Consider the following 24,700-nt stretch of genomic DNA (forward strand, 5'->3'; position numbering starts at 1 on the left):
AGAAAGTGAAGTATACTTCCAAGCAAAATTTATTAGATGTCTCTCAAGAAAAACACAACGACCTTTGCTTGTAAGAATTCAAAGTCAAATACCTGAACACCAGGTGTGAATATTTTTCCTTTTAAAATCAGATACAGAGAGTAGAAACAGTATTTTTCTTAAATATGACAGGCAACAGATATTGAAATCTTGTTTTGTAAATGGCATCAAAGAGAATTCTTTGTCAGCAAAGCTGCATGCAGTTGACTTAATTCCAAACCCAGAGCCTTGAAAATATAAAGCTGGCTATGAACTAGGTAGTAATCGAAGTGGGCTGCTCAAAGATGTTCCTTTATCTTCTCCCAGTGGAATTTCTTTACATTCTATAGTACCTATGAGCAGTTCAGTTTGGCTGCTAAGATCTTTTGAATTTTTGCATAAATGCTATCTTAGAGAGTCACACTACCCAGGGGGGCTTGTGATCTGTAAAATACATAAAAGGTCATCTGCTGAATGTGTTTTAGCTTGGTGTAAGTGCAGAATAAAGACCAAAATTGGGAAGCTTCCCTGGTTTCTCAACAACTAAATAGTCTGTACAAAAAAATCCCCAAACATATGTACAAAATCTGAAATTATGTATTGTGAAAAGATCAGTCACTATCCACTGAAGAAATGCCATAAAAAGTTTTATCTATTATAAGGTGCTCAAGATCCAAAGATGAATCATTCTTATGCAAAGTCATAAGAAATACAAAGCTAGTTCTCAGGGTGTGTGTAGGTCAGGCACTGTTAACCCAATTAAATCTTTCAGGTTCAATATTTTGTGAATTTCTGCTGTGAGGCAGAAAGTATAACCTGAATGATTTAACACTGTCATTAAAACATGCCTAATTTATTTCTAAGACATATTTTACGCACACCAGGAAAATTAAGCTTAACATATTCCTGTCCTCAAATGTAGCCAGGATTCTGGGTTCCATAGAAGAAAAATAATTATCATAGTAAAAATAATTGTATTGACCATAATCCTTGCTAAAACCAGCCTTAACACTTGTGATGCTTCTGAAGTATTCTATTTCTATAAAATAATATGTGGGATTCTTTTACATTTTCATAAAATGTACAACCTATCGTATGCATTCTATGTTCTCATACAATCTCAAATGTGTACAGGTACACACAGTGTAATCTTACCTACTAATATTGCTTACAGATACTTTCAAGCTTCTATGTTTGGATAGTTCTTTGCACTTCTCACTAACACTGCTTTATTTAAGTTTTCTCAGATAAATAATACACTAAGAGCTCATTGTCCAAGATGCTGATGATTACATTTTAATATAAAATAGCAATGCAACTTTACAACACAATAGATTTTTTTCCTGCTGTCTAGCTAAACCTCTTGTAGTCTTATGATAATCACCAAAGGCTCTTATTCAGTCACTGTTTGCACTTCTAAAAAAAGTACAACAAAAATTGCAGGTCAAGACTCCTACCTGAAAATGTATATTTGATCAACAGTCGCACCCATCCAAATTAACTTTCCTACTCTTGCTTTAGATTTTGCAATCACTGTGCATATAACAACATATAAGTGCAGGCAAACAATAGCTGAAGTACAGTTTTCCTATAGTGTAAACCAGGACACTAGGCAAACTTGTGAAAGAAACATATACTTCCAAGCTAAGAAGGGGAAGAAACAAACCACAGCAAGTCAGAATAAACAATCTTCTGGTTGCCCTGTGAGGGAGAGCATCTTCCAGAGAAGTTGAAATATCACCATGACACCAGAGAGCCTCTTGGAGACATTCTCCTTTACTGACGATTTTCTTTCTGATCTCAACCATGAGATTTTCAAAGTCTGGAGCAGAAAGCAGGAAAACGTGCTTGCATGTGGCTGTGTGTCTGCCATGCTTCTCCAAGGCTCACAGTGGCAGTCAACTTTGCTGATGGCTTGGTGATGGCAGGTGGGTGGAGATGGTGATGATATTACTGGAAACCAAAGGCCTGCAAGGGGGGGGTGGTGGTGGTGTTTGAGGCAAGTTTATGCAGATGTGTTGCTGAAATGCGGCTTAAATAAGGAAGGAGAGTGATTCACAGCCTCTTGACATAGTTTCCCGGAAAAGTACCAAAAAATTTGGTTCTTCTTGAGGTTCCTGAAAATAGGAGCAATGGGTGAAAAGGTGTACACAATAAACTATCCATCAGTTCTTTCCTGTCAACTGTACTTACAGGATTCACTAAGAGAACAAGTCCTGAAAGGTTTAGAAATGAAAGGGAACACCTCACATTAAAACAATAAGAATTAAAATATACTTAGTTGTCTTGTCTGATGTATTCATTACTTCATATACATAGATGATTTGTTTGGCTCCTAGCAAACTGCATGGAAATGCTTAGTCTCTTAAGCTACAAAGGGATCTTAATCCTTCTTCAGAAGAGCTGGACTAAGGTCTCCAGATCTGCTAAAATTCAGGAATGAGCAGTAAGGATGAAGGCTGATAGAGTAAGAGGATGGCTGGAAAAGCACACAAGAGCAAGGCCTAGTTCAGGGTCAAGAGGCCTTTTCTACCAGGCATCACCTTTGACACAGACTACATCAAAACTTTGTCATTTTCTCCTGCTCAGGACTGCCTCATTCATTCTTCAAAATGTAGCTCAAGTGATATAGCACTTGCCTAGCCAGCTCAAAGTCCCAGGTTCAATCCCCACAAAATATAAGCAGACAAAAAGCAAACAAATAAATAACAATGTCAACATCTTCAAAAAATTCAGAAATTTTGAAAAATTTAGGGTCACTATAGAAAGCAAAAGAATATCCACGACTTGTGTGTGCCTTCTGGACCTGTTATAGAGACAGAAAGCTCTAGTGTTTTCATTTTTTGCTTTTCTCTACCCTCTTATACCTCAATTTTCTTTCCAGATTTTCGTCTTTCCACATGTTCTTCCGTATTGATTGTTTTGTCTATGAATGTTTCCTTGGAAAACCTCCCTTCTCCTCTTTCTCCTCCTAGTTTCCTCTTTCACTATTCCTTTCCTTTCTCCTCCTCTTCCTCCTCCTCCTCCTCCTCTTCCTCCTCCTCTTCTTCTTCCTCCTCCTCCTCCTTCTTTCTTTCCCTCTCCATCTCTCTCTTTTCCCTCTTGTGTGTGTGTGTTTAGGAGTTGAACATAAGGACATAAGGTTCCTACATGCTAAGCATTCACTGCTGAATTAAAGACTCCAGCCTTTTAAGATGGCCAGAATGGAATTGTCTTTGAAGTAATAAGAATGAAACTTTTCTTCTGTTACAAATTGAAGCTAAGGAGAATGATTGGACTTTTAGGCTAACTGCCTCAGACCTAAAGGTCAGCTCTTCACTCCGTCTCACTCCCTCTCAAATGTGGTTTTTACTGTTGACAACTAACATTTTTCACTGAAGAGAGCAACAATAGTGTTTATCTGGAGAACAATTACTGTTTTGCTTTCTTTATGATTCAATAATAGTCTTTCATGGTTGAGGCTGTTTAAAGAAAATTTCTTTGCTCAGTTGACTTGAAACAAAACTAGCAAACATCATATACACCAGAAACAGTAAATATCAAATGGCATGAAAATGCAGTGGCCTTGGGATTACATAATACATATAGATTCATGAAATATCAATTAAATGAATTCAAAGAAAGCTTGCTCACAGTGACCTATGCAAATGAACAAACTCAAGCAAATGATAAAACAGGGTGCTAGGCAAAGGAATGTCTACCTACCCACAAACCATCCGTCATCACACTTTTCCATTACATCAATGACGTCACTTTCTCTGAGTTCCAACTCATCTGCATTCCTAGGGGTATAGTTATATAGAGCCTGAAACCTTAAACGGGACAAATGGGTGTGTTTAATTTTGTTTTACATCTTTGCAAAATTACAGAAGACTATACAATATTCGTTTTTCTTTCTGATTAATATATTAGATAGTAGATATAAAAATAATGAAGACTACAATATTAATGAATTGGCTTAAACATTTTAACATTTGTAGATTAGAACTTCAGTTCAATTGTTCAATCATGTAATGTCTCTAATTCAGACACAGAGTATAAAATAGGCAATACATGTGTTATCTAGCTATATTAAGAAGAAATTGCAGTTGTAATCAGCCACAATCACATGGAATTTTCAAATGACTTTAAATTGAGATGTATAAAATATCTCAAGTGTATAAAATATCTCAGATCTATGTCTTTTAAATCACTGTGTGGAATTGCTATAAGAAGAGAAGTTATGTTTTTTTTTTAATCAAGGGGATTCTTTAGAGGGGATTAGTCACTGTTTTAAGATTAGATACAATTCATCTATAAAACTGAGAGATATAGTTTATCCTAGGTTACCTCTAAGCCAGTATCAAAGTGTAGATTCTGGACATAAATACTTTTAAAAATTGGCCCTGGAAGAATTATGTTTGACTTAAAAATCTCCATGGAAAAAAGTTTTTATATGCAGAAGAATTACCAATCCAGTGTTACCATTTTATTCTCTCTGTGACAGGCATTCTGATGATCTTGATAACTAATGATTTCAAAGTTTGAATTCATGGTAAAAATAATATTTTATTTATTATAATCGATTAAAAATAATATTAACATGGACTGGCATTTTGGAAAGTGAAGACAGAAATGATAACCATTAAGGTCAGGAAGAATTTGGCTTGCAGTTTATATGAAAACTTCACAAATATTTAGTAAACATTTGGTAGTGTACTCATGTGCATAGATATAAATCAGTGACAATTTGAGTAACATCGGTAGCACTTTGATTTGCTTGGGCCACCTTTAAAAACTTGATCATACTGAATTCTGTTCAAGAACAAGAATGATTTATTTATAATTACTTTATTGAGCCAGAAAAAATCTTATTTTGGTAGAATCAAACTATTCTCCCACTCGGACTCAAAAATTTTGCTATGAGTATAAAATGCTGATCCACTGGCCTTTCTCTTTGTTCCTGAACTTTCTCATATGGGTGGATGTGAATAAAGTAGAATGAGCTGGTTAGAGCCAGAAGTCTCACACCCTTGAGTAAAAGAGCATAATCTTCCCTTTTCTACAAAAGCCTGGAGTTTCAACCCTAGACATCGCTTCTCTGTAAATACTTTGTCCTTCTAGTAAACTATTTTAGCTATTTATGTTCTTTTGAGTTTAGTCTTCTGACGTCCTTTGTTGGCAGAAGATTCTGATTGTGGCCATGGTACAGAAGGCCAGAATCCCAGAGAAATGCTGAAACAGATCAGCAGTACTGGATGTGGATGGGCTTGAGGCCAGCCTTAAGGGGATAATGAGATTATCTTGTTGCTTATGCTAATTTGGTTTTGAGGCCAGTCAGGTGAAGGAATGGTGTCTTTTGTATCTTCATGGGAAAAGTGAATAGCCCCCTTCTTGCTCTCACACTGGAAGGAGGTGGTTATACCTGGGCTGCTATTTAGATGGATTTACACCTTGTCTTTTTAGCTTTTTAGCTTTCACCCAGGCCCATCTCCAGCCAATTACTGAGACAGGACTATTTAAGGCACAAACCCCAGCTGCTTCAAGAATCTCAAGGTCCCTTCCCAGAGCGAACAAATCAAAATTGGCCTGGACTCCTACTTCACTTTTGTATTATGAAAGTCAGCATGCTTGTCAAGTTCACTTACCACTCTGGTTTAGTTAAAACATACAGAAAAAGAGTTTTATGGAAACATCAACAAATCTTCTACCATTTCTTCCTACCTCTGCTGGCTTTCAAAATCAGTACTACATGGCAGGAAATGCTGAATGGCAATGAAAAACAATGCTCTTTTGAAAAATGTGTTGGTAAAATGAACAACAGTGCTGGTGGTCAGGATGGCTCCCAAAAGAAATTTGCCTTTTAGCTAGGAAATGATGAGCCAAGCTGGAAACTAAAACATCACCTGTTTCTAGGCCATAACGTCCCCAAACTGAATTACAGCAACATAAGATTATGTTTTTGTTTTTGCTTCAAAAACCTAGTTTTTAAAGAACAGAATTAAGTAACAACCCATCATCCCTTTAATTGAGGTTGTAATCAAGCAGGAAGTTTAGCTAAGTATGGTGGAATACACTTATAATCCCAGCTTAGCATTTAGGAGATAGAGACAGGATAATCTTGAATTAGAGGCTGACCTGGGCTATATGTTTGGACGCTGTCTCCAAAAAGAGCAACTTTTTATCAATGTTTTACAATATCCAAAGTAGGACTTCCAACATGTTTCTTCTCCCTGCTGTGGGCTGTGTGCTTTCACAATAGGTGAATGACCACAGTTATACGTGATATAAAACAGGGTAATGATACAATGTATCATCCCTGAATTTCTCAAAAATGCTTTATTAGAACATGTTGATAATGAGAGGAACTTAAAATCAGAAGTGGAATTTGTATTTGGGTATGTTTTCATGATTATTGTTAGCATAAATAAGAGACACTTTAGCAAGCCATGTTTAAATAAGGGTTTTCAACTATCTGAGATTTTAAATGAATATTACCTTTAACCTATTTGGTTCATGATAATGGACTCTTGTTCAATAAGAACACCTTCTGTGAGAGACAGTCTCCAAGAAGGATGGATTTTCTAAAGAGTCTGATTTTAAGCCTGAGGAACAAGGGGTCTTTATGCTGCTAAAGACGCCAGGTCACAGGCTAGAACAATCTTTTGTCAGGTGATCAGCGCTTGGGTAGAAGGCTAGATAGAGGCAGGATGTCTCCAGGATGTAGGGCCAAGCTTAGGTCCACAATGGGTCCTCCATGTGTCTAGTTACAGATTCAAAATAGGCCAACCGGAAGGTGAATATCCACTTGTGAATTACCACAGGTGAATATCTCTTGTGGTTAAAGACACACACACAAAAGAATCTTAAAGACAAGACCACCTTCAGGTTGATTTAAGTTGTATGGCAGGAAGTAGAGGGAATTTGAAAGGGAAGTCTATTAAGTTGTTTTCCTGGTGCTGCAGAAGTAATATGTAACGGAATACTTCCCCTCCCTCCTCTCTCTCCCACCCCTGCCCCCCCTCTCTGTGTAGGGGGTACTAGGGAACCCAGGTCCTTATACATGTAAAGTAAATGCTCTACCATTGAGATAGATCTCCAGTGTTTTAATACTGGCATTTTCAAAAGAGACTTAAAAGCATGAAACATTGGCATTATGTCATTGAAGCAGACTTTATGTCTACTTTCAAAGCAGTCAAGGGTCGCTTTGTTTGCTCTTAATAAAACGATGCTGGGACATGTTTTGCAACTTTATAGCTGTAGTTAGTAATTAGATAGCCAGTGGAATGGGGGAAGAGACATTTATACATATTAGGGATGACTGCCCCATTGGAAGGATTTCTTAGGGCATCAGTTAAAACCTTTTCTTTGTTCTTTTAAACATTAGCTTTAGATTTCAGCTATAAAAGATGGACTATTGCAATTTCTCTTAAGAGCACTCATATTAGTTATTTTGAACTCTCCTGCTTGCTAACTTATCTCCTCCTGAGTTGGCATATCCCTTGACCATTTTATGAGTTGAGGTCTAGTCTTGAGTTTAGAAGACAAGAAGAATACTTACGGTTCCCCCCCACCTTGAATGTTTTCATGAGTGAACACAGGGCGCTGAGGCTGAAATGAAATGATTTTAGCAATGTAATCAATGCTTAAATTGGTACAAATTAATAGATAGTTTGGATAATGTCATGGGTACTTTTCTTGACATTTACTATTTCCTGTTGTAAAAAACCAAGAGGAAGAAGAAAAGAAAACCACCATATAAAGGGCTTCTGCTGGATTAATAGTTAAAATATTAAGATATTTTGAAGGATGCTTTAAAATGGCCAAGGTTCAATTTTTTTGAACACATTCACAATTGAGTATTCTCTAGCATTTAGGAAAAGCGGAGGTTTAGTCCCATTGATTTTTCCAAGGTCAGGAATACGGCAAGAACATGTACAGCACTGAAATAGGGAGGATGGAGACCTTCATTCAATCAGATTTTCCAGCTTTGTCTCAGACAAGCAGAAAATAAGCCACATTTAGCTTAACAGCAAAATATCCACATTCACTCTAAACTTTTTGCCACAGACAACATTTTCACATACGGTACATATGAAAAATAGCCAGAGGCAGACATCCCATGCTACATTTGAATTAACATTCTCTGTCCTCAGTGTGGAGAATGCACATGCATTTTTTTTTTAAAAGAGTAAACAGAGAAATTTAACTAGAATGAAACAAACAATATCCAGGTAACATGTAACATTTTACCTTAGAAGAGAAATATTGGTAGAAATTTCCAGTGCACTGAACTCTCAAGAGAGTTTCCTTTCTTTTTAAACTAAGCATCAAGACCAGTATCTGTAATAGATACTTATAATATTGGAAATGACAAGCCTTCATATCCCATACAGCTACACAAATACTTGAATGAATGAAAGTTACCACATTTGTTGAATACGTAAACTTGGTGTAATTAGTATTTGACTGTGTGTTACCTTTTAGGAAGAGAAATGCATACTTTATTCACAACACATTTCAAAAGCATTCTCTTCTCAATAATAGTTGCATGGTGAAATAATAAAATCAATTTTTGCATGATGATTATATACATGGCTTTTTATTGTTTTTATTTGTGGGTTTATGTTTTTGTGAGTCGTGGAGCCTGAACTCTGGGCCAGGGCACTGTCGCTCAGCTCTTCTCAATGCTAGCACTCTACCACTTGAGTCTCAGCCACTTCTGGCTTTTTCTGCTTATGTGGTGCTGAAGAATCGAACCCAGGGCCTCCTGCATGCAAGGCAAGCACTCTATCACTGAGCCACCTTCCCAGCCCCAAATACGTGGCTTTTTAATGACATTAGATTATGTTCTTAGACATCAGGCTCAGGTCTTGGGCTTCCATCATTATGAGAGCATTACGGGAGACCGGGAAGTTTTCCTGCAAATTGTTTATAGCAACCCCATTGTTCCAAGCTTGAATGGGGAACTCTTAAGACTATCTTTAGTCTGATACTATTATCTACTGCTTTCCTAAATCCTTTCTACCCATACTACTATTAATTGGAAGCATTTATTAACAACATTATTAGAAATTTTACCCAATAGTCTATGTAAAGAATATATCAATGTAAAACTAAAGTTACTGGCCACATGGCTACCTCAAAATAGTGACAAAATTTATGCCTATAAGGCAGTATAAAATTACTAATAGTAATTAAATTGATCAAGCTAGATTATTAAAATATAAGGCATTAAATATATTATTTTAAGAACCAGTAAGATTAAATTACCATCCAGATATTTGAGATTATTTAGTCCAATATATTACCAAATCAAATTTAAATTTATAAAAAGAAGCAACTAAGTTATTCAGAAACATATATATGTATTCTCTATACCTCTACATGATATAGATAAGCTATAGATATGAAACTTTCACATGGCACAGTTGTATATATTAATTGCTATTAATAGCATGTTACATTATTTCATAATTTCTTGGTTTTCTTATTTTAAATTACTTCACAGCAATGTTCACTTGCATATGTTTCTATATACTACAAGTAAACTTTTAGCTCTGTTTTTTTCTGAAGTTACAATTGGGCTAATATTTTTACTCTAATATAGGCAATGATATTTTAAACATTCTATCCAGAGAGCAGTTTCTTTCCTTCAAATTTTCCTTGGAACACATTCAAAGAGTATGCATTAGAGTTGCATGATGTTGAAAATTCTCTTGTTAATCAAAAATAAATATAAAAGAAACTTTAGAAAAATCTAATTTCCTACATTTCAAGTGACAATCAAAAGGATGACAGTTGTCTCAAAAATAATCACAAGTTGGACACTGGTGGCTCACACCTGTATTCCTAGCTATACAGGAGGCTTTGATCTGAGGATTGTTGTTCGAAGCCAACCGTGGGCAGAGTCTCTGAGACTCTTATCTCCAATTACCCACTAGAAAAATGGGAAGTGGTGCTGCTGCTCAAAGTGGTAGAGCACTAGCCTTGAGAAAGCAAGCTTAAGGATAGCACCCAGGCCCCGAGTTCAAGCCCCACAACTGAAAAATCACAGCATTATCTGTGGTGCATAGCATCATTTGTTATAAGAAAATATGATCTGCTCTTTTAATGAAGAGAGAAAATATTTTGTTAAATACATGCTTATTTCCATATATTTAAATCATTCTAATATGTTTTAAATAGAGTAATAATTGAAGTGTGTGTGTGTGTGTGTGTGTGTGTGTGTCCTGGGTCTTGAACTCAGGGTCTGGACATTGGTCAGTGAGCTTCTTTTGCTGAAAGCTAGCACTCTACCACTTGAGCCACAGCTTTATTTTCAGCTTTTTTGATAGTTTTCTTTTTAATTGGAGATAAGAGTTTTATGGACTTTCTGTATGAACTAGCTTCAAACCAAGTCAGATCTCAGCTTCCTGAATAGCTCAATTTGAAGCTTTTATACATGATATATAGTGTTTGATAAAACAGGCTGGCCTTACATTAAAATATATCACTTTGACTGTTCATGAATGTAAAACAGTGTACTTTTAGTCTGTATCTCCCCTTTTACTTAGCATCACTGTAATGCAATCTATTCAATTCACTCTACTTTCCCAATCATTTAAATGAATTGTCCCTTTACCAATACTGGGCTATTACTTAAGTGGGTAGCTCCCTAAATTCCACAGCTCCCTTCATGTCAACTTGTGTTCCTGGGCGTGTCAGACAATAATATCCTTACTTTTCGTCATCTTTCCCAATATTCTTCTCCTCCCTTCCTATCCTTCAAAACATCTTGTTTCCATCTAAATAATCACCTTTTTTACACAGCTTACTTTTCAGTCCAGAATGAATCACAGTTTTCTTTAACAAGGAAGTTTCAAAGCTTGCCTAGCACAGCCATTGCCCTCGTGTTAACAGATAACTAGAAACTAGTTTGGAAGAGACTTACTTAATCACAGTCAAATTAATTTATTTTAAAAGCATCTGAACAATAGAAGAGCAAGTAGAGCTAGTAGTTATTTGTGAGGGCATATTTCTATCTATCTTCCTGTCTTGAGCATTGTCTTACAGTTGAATGCATCCCAGCTTCCTTATCTCTACCATCAATGAGCTGGAAAAAAAAACCTATGATTTCTCTTTCTCTCCTCAGGAAACCCATAAAGAAATCCACAGGTTTTCAGACATTTTCCCTCTGCTGTGTGAAGGTGTCTCTCATTACCTTATATGTTCATTTGTTAGACAGCTGTTATAACTGATGCTCATTGGTTAATTCTTACATGTCCTCATCATATGGAAATTATAAGATAATAATTCAACACTATATTTCAGATTAATATACCAGAACTAAAATATATTGGATACTTTCTTCATATTACAAATAACTTTTAGAAAGGATAGTGTTTTTAAACACTCTATTGAGTAGAATATTTTTAGGATGTAATAGATGGCCTAGCTTGTTTAAAATCAGCATCTTTGTTTTGTCTCTAAGGCCAGTATTTCTGTTTGTTTTGTCTCTAAGGCCAGTATTTCTGTTCTGTATGGTTATTCAAGCAAACTATCTCAGGAGAGGAGCTTTTGTCCTGTCTTCCCAGGTTGAAACTCTCAGCAGTTATCCTAAGACTGGCACCGTGTCTTTACTCTGTTGCCACCTAGTGGTGACTAGTAGTAACAACAAGTTAAAAGTTGTTTTTGCCTTTGGTTAAGTCTGGCCAAATTTTAATTCTGAAAGGATATTTTAAAGACCACAATAATGTGAGAAGACAATCATTTATTTCTCTGTCTATGTTCTTTCCATCCCGGGTTTGAAGTTTTTGAGGAGGTATTAATTGTTAGCCAGGAATATTTTTGTCCTATGTTCATTTCTATTTTAGCTATCTGCTCAGGCATTTCTATTACTCATAACTTCTTAGCAGTTCTGAGATAAATATAGAACAATATACATCTGTGACATTCAGAGAGGCTTACTTGAACTGTGAGCTTAAGAAAATAGTTTTCAAGTTAACACATTGCTATCACTGTGTTGGAAATTTTGAGCAAGAATTGTATCATATTTCCTTGATGAGTCTTAAGAACACAATTAAACTATTAAACTTAGAAAAATCCAATGAAATAGAATTCTATTTGCATGGCATCTTTAATATTTATTTTTTGAATCTTTTGTTTTTTTAGCGTGTCTGGTTTTTAGGTATCATACAATAATCATACAAAAATTATGGGTTTTTTATGGTATACATAATATTTTTTAGTACTGTCAAAATGGATGCATAGAGACAGGTTCCAAACACATGCTAATTTTCAAAGCCAGGATTATTTGTGAGTCACTGAAGGCTTGTTTGAGATCTATTATCTTAGCTTTAGTAGAGCACACACTTCCTAGAGGGGGAGACATAGTTGTCTGACAGCCATCTATTAGGTTTCTGCAAAGATATCTCTGAAAGATTAGCCATGTCTTATATTCAATAATTCTTAAATAAGGCTAAATAGTTACTTTACATACTAATGTAAAAAAATTGAACTCATTAAAAGCTCAGAGTCAAGGTTTTTTTGTTTTTGTTTTTTTGGTCAGTCATAGGGCTTGAACTCAGAGCCTGGAAATGGTCCCTGAGCTATTTCCCTCAAAGCTAGCACTTTACCACTTTGAGCCACAGCACCACTTCTGGTTTTCTGGTGGTTAATAGGAGGTAAGAGTCTCATGGACTTTTCTGCCTGGGTTACCTTTGAACCTCGATCCTCAGATCTGAGTCTCCTGAGTAGCTAGAATTACAGGCATGAGCTATCAGTGCCAGGCAGAACTAAGGTTCTTAAGGCTACTTTTTTTTTTTTTTTTCAGAGAGTGTTTGTTGAAGTACTGGTCAACCGGAGTTAAATGATGCTAATAACAGCACTATGTTTATAGGGTTATTTTTCTTTTTTGATTATGAAGGTAGAGCACAACCTTGCATAAGTTGAAAGAAAAATAGAGTGTTTATGGTCCACACAAACATATGTCATCTAATGTAGAAATTCATGGTGTAAAATGATGGCAAAGAAAGAATTTAGGATGATCTCAGAGAATTATGGGAATCTATGAGTAAGTTCTAATGATTTTGGAAAAGGCTTTGTTTTTGTGTTCACTTTGAAGGCTGTTCATAGAGTCTAAAAACTCTACCAATCCACATTCCTCTCTTTCTCTACGGCAACAGGAGGAGTTGTTTCAACAACTCCTGATTTTTGTTGTAAAAATCACAAGATGGCATAGGCACTGAACAGTATCGACATTTAGAAACTAAGAAAGGAAGATTTAAACATTAAGCTTTTGAGGATTTGAAATGTAGAGCCATCAGCTGTGAGATAAACCTATTACAGCTAAATCAAGGTCCATTAAAATAGAGACGGCGACTGAAATCCTGACCTAGGAAAATCCCCAAATTCCTTGCCTGCATTCCTCAGACTCCATTGGCTGTAAACCTCGGTAGATATTAAAGAGCTGTGCAGCTAAAGAAAAAGCAGTTTGGAATTGAAAGCAGTCAAATCAGGAGCCCGTGTGTTTGGGATGAAAGGGACACTGGGTGAGTGAATCACATATTACCAGAGCAACAAAATATTGTGAAATAAGAATCATGGATTAAAAAAAACAAACAAATTGAATGACATTGAAGCCAACACATAGATTCATTCAGTGTATGATTAGCAACATTTTTGTTATTTGTAGTAAAAAAAAAAAAACTGACTCGAAAGCACTGAGTTAGTCTACCAACATGAGGCAGTTGTAGAAAACACAATCTGTTCTTGCTGGTGTACTGGTGAATGTGACCATGGTGGTTTTTCTTTTCCTTTTTCTTTCTTTCTTTCTTTCTTTCTTTCTTTCTTTCTTTCTTTCTTTCTTTCTTTCTTTCTTTCTTTCTTTCTTCCTTCTTTTCTTTCTTTCTTTCTTTCTTTCTTTCTTTCTTTCTTTCTTTCTCTCTCTCTCTCTCTTTCTTTCTCTCTCTCTTTTTCTTTCTTTCTTTCTTCCTTTCTTTCTCTCTTTCTTTCTGTCTCTGTCTCTCTCTCTCTTTGCATTTAGGAAAACTCAACACTCAGTAGGGAAGCACACAATCCAAAGACTTAGGATCTGATTTTATATCTCATAGCCTCCTGAGCACCTCTATCAAGGGAATCTACCATTTGACGTTACTGCTAGCTGCAAGCAAAGGAACTAGCCCACAGACAGAGAGGGTAGCCAGGATGATTGCGACAAGATGGGGGTGTCTGACCCTACCCTGTTTAGTGGCGAGCCGCAGGACCTCTTAGACATCACTGGGCTGAGAGGAGGTTTACCCAGGACAAATAACTCCTGTTTTAAATCAGCCTGGAAAAGCCGTAAGAAGTTAGTTAGATCTCATCTTCATGATGCAATCTTTAGGAAGGTTCTTTCTGGCACTCTGTTTTCCATGCACACACAGCATGCCAAAGTTAGGACAGGGCAGGAAGAAGTCTGCACACAGCTCTCCTGGCTCCTCCATATAGCTTCCAACTGCCAAGGATGGGCTACTGCTTTGATAAGGGACTCAGAGGCAGAGTGAAGAAAGGTTTATAGAAGGAAGCTGGCAGGCTAGAGTTACTGGATGCCATGTGCCTGGCTAAGAACATATATAAGAAATGTTCTATATTTAGCAGAAGCCATAACCATTGGGTTCAAAACTGACGTTTTTCTTTGTGTGTACTGATTAGACAAAGTGGGATTGAGATTAAACAAAAAACAAATTTAGTACCCATGAAATTTCATGGAAAGTATTAGACTGTTGTTAAGGGCAAAAGTGTCTACCAAAATACATAAGGAAAAATAAAAACCATAAAGATTCTTTTTGGAAAAATGGTGGACTATAAATACTCATTTCTGTCCTACCGACAAATTTGATTCTTTTGGTGTTTTTTTAAAAGTAAATTCTTTTTTTAATACATCAAATTAGCTAATCTTCATATAAGTTTTTAGTAGTGGACAGTATCTAGCAACATTGTATCCTGTAGTTAATTTGGTTTAAGAGATGTTTAGTAAGACTAAATAATTTTTATTAAAAACATGTGGCTTTCTTAATTCTCATTTAGGCAAAATTTAGTAATCATTAGAAATTTTTGACTTATATCTTTAATCTCTTAAGATAAAACACATGTGGCTTGTTTGCTTAAAGGTCCTGGCAGAGAATTCTTAATGTTCTCCTGTTTTCTTCAGTAATGGGGGCAAGGGTGCTAGTTGACTCAAACCCATTCTATATGAAGACACATTTCCTGTTCTCTTTGTTCCTGGATATGCTCAAGTACTATATTTTGAATGTTGGGATAGAAGTAATTTCTTGGAATCTTCTGTATTTCCTGATGTCTTTGAAGTCATCATACCTCTCTAGGGTACTTTATAGTATATGCAAGAGACACATATTTCTACCTTATTTTTAGTTTACTGCAAACACAACTACTTCACTTTTGACTAATGCAGAGTTCCTATAACTATCAAGGGTCATAGATAAAAGGCAAAGGATGGACAATAATAGCTAAAAGGATCATATGATTATACTAGAAAGAATCAGGGCTTAATTATTTTTGAGTACCAGTTCTGGGGCTTGAACCTAGGACTTAGGTGCTGTCCTTGAGCTTCTTTTGCTCAAGGCTAGCACTTGAGCCACAGTGCCTCTTCTGGCTTTTACTGAGTAGTTTATTGGAGACAAGAGTCTCAGGAACTTTCCTGCGCCAGCTGACTCTTTGAACCAGGATTCTCAGATTTCAGCCTCCTGAATAGCTAGGATTACAGGTGTGAGCTACCAGGGCCCAGCTGGGCTTAACTTTCTTTTAGGAAAGTGGTCAAAGGCACCAACCTTTTGATGTAATTGCTTAAGGGTGATGAGACTTCCTCATAGAATCACAAGAGCTGAGTTTCTAGGAAGAAATCCAAGTTGAGCCTACAACCAACAAGTCTCTTTTCTATAAAGTATTCTGTAACATGGAGAAAGATCTGAGATTCACAGTAAGTTTTATGGTGAAAATGTTATTTTAAAAACAGATAATGAAAAAGTCAGGGGAGCTGAATGAATAGAGGAATAGTGGGAGAATGTCGTTACAATATTCAATGTGTACCTGTGGAAATGGAACTTGAAACATTGAGGGAAATGGGTAGGGTTGGGAGAGATGGAGGAGGCGCCATTGATCAAGATGTATTGTAGCCAAAGCTGATATGTTGAATTGAAACTCCTCAGTACAACTATTTAAAGATCAAAGTATAATAAAAAATAAAAGACTAGGGAAAGTATTGACTATATGCCAAGCCTACAATCTGTTTATCTTTTAAGCAGTCTGTAATCCACAAAGCAGTGGTAAATGAGTAGCAGCAAATTTTGCTCTTATGGAAGAATTTTGGATCGCAGATGCAATTAAAAATGCAGTGGGAAATTAAAGCAACATTTATTGCCAAACATGAGAAAAGAGTTTGTTTTTGTGGAACTTACTATTTTGTGTAGTTATTAAAACATTCTTGTGAAATATAGTTATTGTGAATACCTACATTCCATCATATCATTCTGGATATAATTGAAATGAGCCTGGCTTTTGTAGCATAATGAACTTCTAAATCCTAGGTTTTCATTGATACTGAAATCTAAGCCCTCTATCTCTTTAAATGGGAGGACTAAGATTCCAGAGCTTTTTCTCATTTGTTGATTGAGCTTAAGGCACAAGAGGTAATAAGAAAAGGCAATGGGTAAATATGCTGGCCTTAAAAATAATACCACAGACTGGCAGGCAACAGTAACTCACACTTGTAACTCTACCTACTCAGGAGGCTGAGATCTGAGAATCATCAAAAGTCCTAAGACTCTTGTCTCCAATGAACCACCAAAAATGTTGGAAGTGGAACTGTGGCTCAAGTGGTAGAATGCTAGCGTTGAGTTAAGAAAACAAGCTCAGGGATAGTGCCCAGGCCCTGAATTCAAGCCCCAGGATCACACACACACACACACATACACACACACACACACACACACACACACACACACACACACACGAATAAAAACCCATAAAAGGGAAGGCAAATTCTTGTCATTATAAAATGAATTTATAGTAGTTCAATGAATTTATAATAGTTAAAATTTGGAGCAATTTTTCTTCCTGTTAAAAGAAAAATTCACTAAGCAAAGAGCAATTTAAAATATGTTGTTTTATCAGAAGTTTCCTCCACACTAGAGGTGAAGTCACAGACTGGCTGAAGTAGTGGAGGTATCAGAATGTTGAAGATCATATTAATGGCAATGCTCAGGTATCACACAGGTGTATCAGAATATGGAGACATTGCTGTATCAGAGCTTTATTCTTTCACTAATCTGTAGATGTTCTCATTTTCATGGTCAAAAATTAAATATGAGGATAAGTTACTATGTAAAGGCTATATCACCTTTTGTATAAAAGAGATCATTCTTGAAACCTTCTGCGATGAACTGATTCCACACTGTCAGTGTCATGATCTCTTTCCAAGGTTAATCATTCATTTTGTCTAAAACAACACTTTTTATTTTTAATTTTTTTTTTTTTTGGTCATGGGGCCTGAACTCTGGGCCTGGGCGCTGTCCCTCAGTTCTTCAGCTCAAGGCTAGCGCTCTACCACTTGAGCCACAGCGCCACTTCCGGCTTTTTTCTTTTTGCGTATGTGGTGCTGAGGAATCGAACCCAGGGCCTCAGGCATGCAAGACGAGCACTCTACCACTGAGCCACCTTCCCAGCCCCACTTTTTATTTTTAAATGATATCTTTTGGGAGACCAAAATACCAACATGGCACTAGCATAAAGGTGTTAGAGATGAAGACTCTGACAGTTGCTACCAACAAAACATCCTTCTTACATCCTTATTTTATTTACCTTGGGGGAAGAGCAAAACTTAAAATAGTCACTGTTAGACCATCCTGCTTTGCTACTCTTCTGCACCTGCTCAAGGTGGGAAATACATCCACTGTGGTATAACAGGAGACAGCAGACACAAGGCTGGTTTCTTTGAATGAGATGGTTCTCAAGCAGATTCTACCCTTCTTAAAATCCTGATGCTTACTTGTGATCATAATATAAATTTTACTTTGCTTTTCTCTTGAATGTGAGTAAGTATAGCTGTTTTGCAGATGTACCTTTTCAAGTGTTTTTTGGGGGCAGAGGCCATGTTAATGATGCTACAAGTTGTTAACCATCACTACATATTTTCTTAGATTTTGTAAGGAGGCACACATTGAAATGTACATCTCTACTGAAGTTCATTCAAAGACATGCAATAAACCACACTCAAGATGCAGTTACCTTTACTTTTGGTGAACTTATCTCCTGCTGATAAGAGTATTTAGGGAGGAGAGGAGGTGAGTAAGGCTGGGTGGGCTGAGAAAGTGCAGAGACCAAAGGAGGATGAAATGGAGGGGAGGAAAACAGACAGCTGGGGAAAGGTGTAGTCCTTGGATCTCCGGAAGAAAACGAAGGTGGCTTAAACATTGAGAAAAGACAAGATTTGAATACGTTTATGTCCAAAATGAGGATGCATGGCTTCTAGAGCATTTTCCCAACTTAACTAGTTTTAATGACACCAACCCTGGGAAATGACATTTCTGAAAGCACTTGCATTTGGGATTTGATTTGAAAAGTTAGTTTAATTTTGTTTGGATGTAGATGGCTGGACATAAGAATATCTGGATTGTACTTCTTCATGATATATTTATAGGAAGACACTTTCTAAATGTGAAGTAAATCAAGTAGCTAAAGCCCTAAAATGATTCTTTCTAGTCTGTTGGAAGCTGGCTACACACTGCTGAGTAGCTTATTAGACAGCTAGGGAAGTGATGTGTCACCATGCCTCGTTACACTATTCTTTCCTTAATTTTTTTGCGGGGAGGGTAGCACTGAAGTTTGATCTTAAGAACTTTTACTTGTTGTACCACTTTAATCATGCCATACTATTTTTGATGACTTGAGGGTCTCACTTTTTCCTTGGGTCAGCCAGGACTTTGATCCTGCATATCTGGGATAGCAGGTACTTATCACTGAGTCCAGCTTGAATCATTCTTTTTGTTTAATATTTTCAAGTAATTATATTCACTTTTAAAATCTGATGACATATATTTGAGAGAGCACTATTAATTTTTTTTTAAAGAAGAGGTTTATACATTAAAGTTTCAGAACATTTTCTTCCTTCTTTGGTTAAAACTATGGTTCAAGATACCTTGTTTGTAAGAGAAAGATTCAGGATCCAGTTCTTAAGCAATTATCAACTTGAATATAACGATCACTTCAGAAAAGTCAAATGGAGACTGAAATAGTATTTTTTCTCCTTTTCCTTATTTTCTTTATTTCCTTGTCCTTATTTTAAACATCTATTTATTTTTTGCAAGGTGTTTTCATATCAAAGGCATGCTGTGTATATGTGTTTTTTTCCCCCCTGGAGTTGAATTAATCTGTCTCTATAGTGGGGTAATAACATCTCTCACTCTCCAAGATTTAAAAATTAAAGATGGAAAACCCTGAGAATATTGTCTGGCAGTAAGAGTCAACCATCAGTTGTCATTATTAATATTAGAAAACTAGAAAAATTATGTAAATGAAAAAAAACTTGAAGTAGGAATTTATAGTCAGAAATAATGGGACAATGGCACTAGATATTTATGTCAATTTATCAAACTATAGTATGTTTTTATGTATCCCTCCACCCTCTGACTCACTCAATGCTTTCAGGCCTTGTAAGAAAATATGCTAAGGCAGTACCAAAACAGATGTTTATTACTATGGCTAACTAACTATCCTAGCTAATTGTAGTAAGGTCAGTTAGTTCTTTAGCAATTAGACACTATCTAAATACCGCATTGATATCTTTTGCTGTGTTGCTCTTTTCCTTTGGGACCCTAGTGTCTGTGGGTGTGCCTACCAGAGCTTTTAAGCAGCTGGGTTTCTCTTCTTCCTCCTCTTCAATTTGCAGCTTTGGTGTCACTTCTGCAGCCTCATAGTCACCCCACAAGGCTTCATGCTCTTCAGATTCTGGTTGCCATCTCTGGTATACAACCCCCTCACAGATTTCCTCCTCTTCCTCTCCAATGGCAGGGAGGGTGACAGGCAAGGCACGCACACTGCTGCATGCAGAGGCCACAAATTTATCACCCAGGACTTCAAGAGCCTTTTTAGGGTCTGAAAAGCACCTCCTCAGTTTTTTCAAATGTACCAGCTTGTTTTGCGTGGTCGTTGTAGGATCCTGCAGTGGTGCTGTATGGTAGGGCCTGGCTGCACGTGAGGTCACACTTGAGTTGGGGAGGGACAAGAGAGAGTAAGATGACTCCAAAGGTAAGGGTGCTGGCGGCAGTGGGAGGGGTGCTGAGGGCTCCTCCTCGATTTCAAGGACGGTGTCGTTTAGGGTATTTGGTTTGGCTTGATCAGCTGCTAAGATTAAGGCACTAAATTTCTCTAATTCATCCAAGAAGTTGTCCAGAAAAGAAGCGGTGGTTGGGGCCACAGAGTTTGTTGGTGGACACCTGTCAGTCAGAGACAGTCCTTCCTGATTAACACCCTGAGGAGAATTAATGTCAGAGCCAGGTGGAGCTTTGGATATAAGAGGAGGGGATGGTTCACTGGAAGCCAACTTAGAAATGAGCAGGGACCATGAAATTAAACACAATAAACAAAGAAAAAGAACAATCAAGCATGAAAATGCAGAGAGAGAAATGCAGAGAAAGTATGGCATTGAATCGAATAATCATTTGGTATAACACAGATTTGAAGACATGTAGAAGAAATCTAAGTTTGAAGGTATTTTATTGAGATTCAAATATATAACATCACTTATGCTAATTAAAAATGTACACAATGAAACTTGACTAGCTCTGAAGTGGTCTTAGGTATCAGATGAGAAGATACTACCAGGACAGTGAAATCTTAAGAGATTTAATTGTCCATCTCGTACACGAAGGATAGTGTAGGTTTCCAGATATTGGGTCAGTTCAAATGTTTTTTAAGTGTGTTAATGTAGAAAGAAACCCAACAGGAAAGCTTTCCTTGGTCCCTGAGTTTATTTACTGTTTTCCCTTTCTGAAACAGTGCCCATTCTTTGAACTTTCAAATCTTCTCATTTATGTCTGTGAGATGATAATAACACATGGAATAAATATTGTATACATGAACATATTTCTATCTAGGTAAGTTCATGACTACAATGAAACAATGTCCATAACTACTGCTTCAAAGTTCAATACTTCCACAGAAAGAGGGAATAAGAGTAACCTGCAAAGACTCTGGTTCTTTCTCAAAGTTTCGACTGTTATTGCAAACTTGAGGAGTATAATTTCTGAAGATTAATCTCCTAAAGTGAAACATACTCCTGTATACCTTAGTATTAGTGATGTATTTTGGAATGCTTTAAACAAAACAGTAAAAGGCAAATTTTTATACAAACTCATGAAAACTAATTCTAGTAACTTATCTTGCTCCTTTCTTGCTTTCTTTTTCCTTCCTTCTTTTCCCTCTCCCTCCCTCTCTCCCTCTTTCTTCTTTCTTTCTCTCTTTCCCTTCCTTCCTTCCTTCCTTTCTTTTCTTTCCTGGTTTAAGGTTCTTTCTCAGATTGCTTGTTCACAGATGGTGCTCCTCCATTTGAACCGTATCAACAGTTTGACAGTTTGCTGATTAATTGGAGATGCAGTCTCTCAGACTTTCCTCCAGGAATGGCTTTGAACCATAGCAATGGTGTTGTTTAATATTTCAAAAAAAAGAAAGAAGAAATAGAATACCATGGTCATGGGGTTGTATGAATGGCGTAAGACTAAAGTGAGCATCTCAAGAGAAGATTCAGAACCTGAGGCTGCTTAACACCTGATACAAAGTGAGACTGCATGTGAGCTTTGGGACTACTAAGTCCTGAAGATACTGAACTATTCACTGAGATATAAATCATCTGCATCTCATTTCAGTCTATAGAATTTCTTCTACTGGCTAAAGTTCTGTTTTATGAATTTTGTTATACAAAAAAGTTAGATTTGATTTTAATTATTTGATTTTGAAATTCACTTTTTGCTTCCTCTCACAGACAGCAATAATATGAATGAGAAAGAAAGACCTGTAAAGTCCACTGTCATTGCTATTCAGTATTGCTATTGCTCTTTACCTCTTCTACTATATCCATTAACCCCAGTGTCACCAATATACAGCTTAGCAGGTTAACAGTGCTTCATTTGATCATGGATTTGATTATCCTCAAAGTCAAATCTAGTATTGGGGAGTACTTATACCACCACAATATACCCATAATACCACAGTTATACAATTACCTTGTCTTCCAAAGCATAAGAAGTGGATTCTATTGTACTAAAAGGAGAAATAATACTAGCTTACATTTCAGTCTTCCCTAAAATTCTGATAACATGCCAAGAAACATGCAAGTGTTTTAAAGGGATGTTAAAAACCATTAGTGAGCTCTTCCCTATTTGAAAGTATCAGTCATGAAATAGGACATGTTCAGGGCAATAGCACTGAGAAATTTCCTTTCACTAAGCAAATGACACTGCAGCATGATTTCTAGTTGGACTGAAACCAGTAAGCATTTTTCTCAAATTTGTGGACATAAATTTTTAACTTATTTTTTCTTTTCAGTGAGATTAAAACACTAATTAGTTACTAATGAAATCTATACCTTCTTATGTTTAAAACCTGGTATGCTAAGAAAAACTGAAAATATATTTAAACCACATTTGAAATCAAGATAAAACATTGTGTTCTAAATGATTATATTGTCATTGTTAATTAGGCTACATGGTTCTTAATGCTAAGTAATCCCTTGTTTAAACAACTTCCTGACATTTTATAAGAGCTTAGTCACTTGATTTATCTGGCAGGTCTTTTAAGATAGCTGGGTGATGGGTAAGACACATATATGCCTGAGGATTCTTATCTTTTCTCTATCAATAGGAATTATTGCAGAAGGATATTGATCTCAAAATGCAAATAGCTCAATAAAGATATATTTACTGGTAAATACTTAAGTATATTTACTGGTAAATATATTTACTGGTAAGAAGATTTTACAGAACTTTACAATAATCAAATAAAATCAGATAGTATGAGACTTTCATTATCTAATGCTGGATGATTGAGGCTAATTACTCCCATCCAAATCTCTGTCTTCAAAGAGGATCAGAATAAATAAAATACCTAGACTTAGCTCATTTAATGGAAAAGCACCTCTCTTAAGATCGATTTGTAGATCATTTAACTTATGTAAAAATTCTTCTAAGATTCATCTTTCAGGAGTGATTTCCATTACCTAGATGCTATCTGGAAATGATCTGGGACAGGAAAGTACTTGCTAGCTGGAGGTGCATTATTTTTACATCTCTCAGCATGGATGTTACAAACAACTACTATACTATGCAAATTATTAAACTATGTATCTCAGAGATGTTTTGAGATGTTGGGAAGTAATTCATTGGGAATTTTAATTTTTATGCTATGAAGTTAGTGAGGAGAAGGCAATTACTAAGTACTCTTTATAAAAAATAGAATTCAACAGAAAAATAGAAGAAATATACATAGTGAAAAAAGGATAGATTTTTCTAGTAAGCAAATTCAAAAAGAAAATCCCCTTTTAAGTTACATCTTGAAGAAAATAACCATCTTTAGTTACTAGTTCACGTGAAACAGTAGAATTGATAGTTCTGAAACAAATGAAATAAGACTGAAAACTTCCAATATGCACATTTTCATTCAAACTAATAAATAAGTGGAATTAAAGATACAATTTAAATGTTGAGTTCTTGCAAAAGATTCCCAAGACTTCTGTAGAATTTTGTCAATAACCATGTGTTTTTGAGCTACATCATTTTGGAAAATATATTATATGTTCATATATATGTGCATATATGCATATACTTATATATGCATATATATACATAATGTATAGACATGTTATTTGCATGTGTCCACATATATATTTGTATAATTTGTAACCATATCTATGCAGGTACATAATTACCTTATTTATACATTGTGACACAAATAATCAACTTTCAGAAATAAAATTGTTTTCTAAAATATATATACACAGAAATATATGTAATGTGCAAGCTGATGACACTGATGTTTTCTTTACCTCTTTCAGTTTTTTAAACTTGATAATGGAACCATCAAAATGAAGCATTAAACCTTTATGCCAGCACCTATTTGGGCAAAACTAGGTTATACTTATGACGTGGTACTCGCAGGTATAACTATATAATATATAAATTCCTTTCCTTGCAATAGATGTGATGTTCTAATCTGATATCCCCAAATCACATGCTGGTTATCTTACTCCAGCCCCAAGTACTATATTAATTATTGTGATAGAATATCTCCTTACCTTGTTGGAACTCAAGCCATGGATTCTATCACTAGAGTAGCTGTGGGGTATTGGAGGGTCAGGGTAATCATCAGCACCTTTTGTGTTCTTCTTGACCACTTCCACGTAGGAAACTGGGAAGATGCCTTGTCTGTTGGTTCCTGGAATTTTACCTTCATACCAGTTTTGATCAACTCTTTTCAGAAGAATAATTCTATCTCCCTGAAATAAACATTAAGAAAATGCATCATAAATACACAATAATATAAAACATATTTTTATTGTTTTCTCAGAAATAATAGTTTTCTATAAGGAAAGGTTTATCCCCCAGTTTTTGTTTAACCAAAGGAACATAAATAAGGGCTAGTGTTTAGTAGAAAAATACAGATGATCAACCACATT

General features: G+C 36.0%; 1 protein-coding gene across 5 annotated transcripts in view; it reads right to left on the reverse strand.

Annotated features, from left to right (window-relative positions):
- Window positions 1–555: 555 nt before the first annotated feature.
- The window catches only part of Sorbs2 (sorbin and SH3 domain containing 2), a 92,877-nt gene continuing 68,732 nt past the window's right edge, over window positions 556–24,700 (reverse strand). For all 5 annotated transcript variants that reach the window (XM_013026532.1, XM_013026524.1, XM_013026513.1 and 2 more), the window contains 4 exons: window positions 24,320–24,520; window positions 7,559–7,608; window positions 3,724–3,830; window positions 556–2,135 (listed from right to left, as the gene is read on the reverse strand). In XM_013026532.1, coding sequence (XP_012881986.1) covers window positions 2,074–2,135; window positions 3,724–3,830; window positions 7,559–7,608; window positions 24,320–24,520 — 420 coding nt within the window. In that variant the 3' untranslated portion in view covers window positions 556–2,073. The remainder of the gene's footprint in view (window positions 2,136–3,723; window positions 3,831–7,558; window positions 7,609–24,319; window positions 24,521–24,700) is intronic.

The sequence above is a fragment of the Dipodomys ordii genome, unplaced genomic scaffold (assembly GCF_000151885.1).
Source record: "Dipodomys ordii isolate 6190 unplaced genomic scaffold, Dord_2.0 Scaffold4, whole genome shotgun sequence".
NCBI classification, from domain to species: Eukaryota; Metazoa; Chordata; class Mammalia; order Rodentia; family Heteromyidae; genus Dipodomys; species Dipodomys ordii.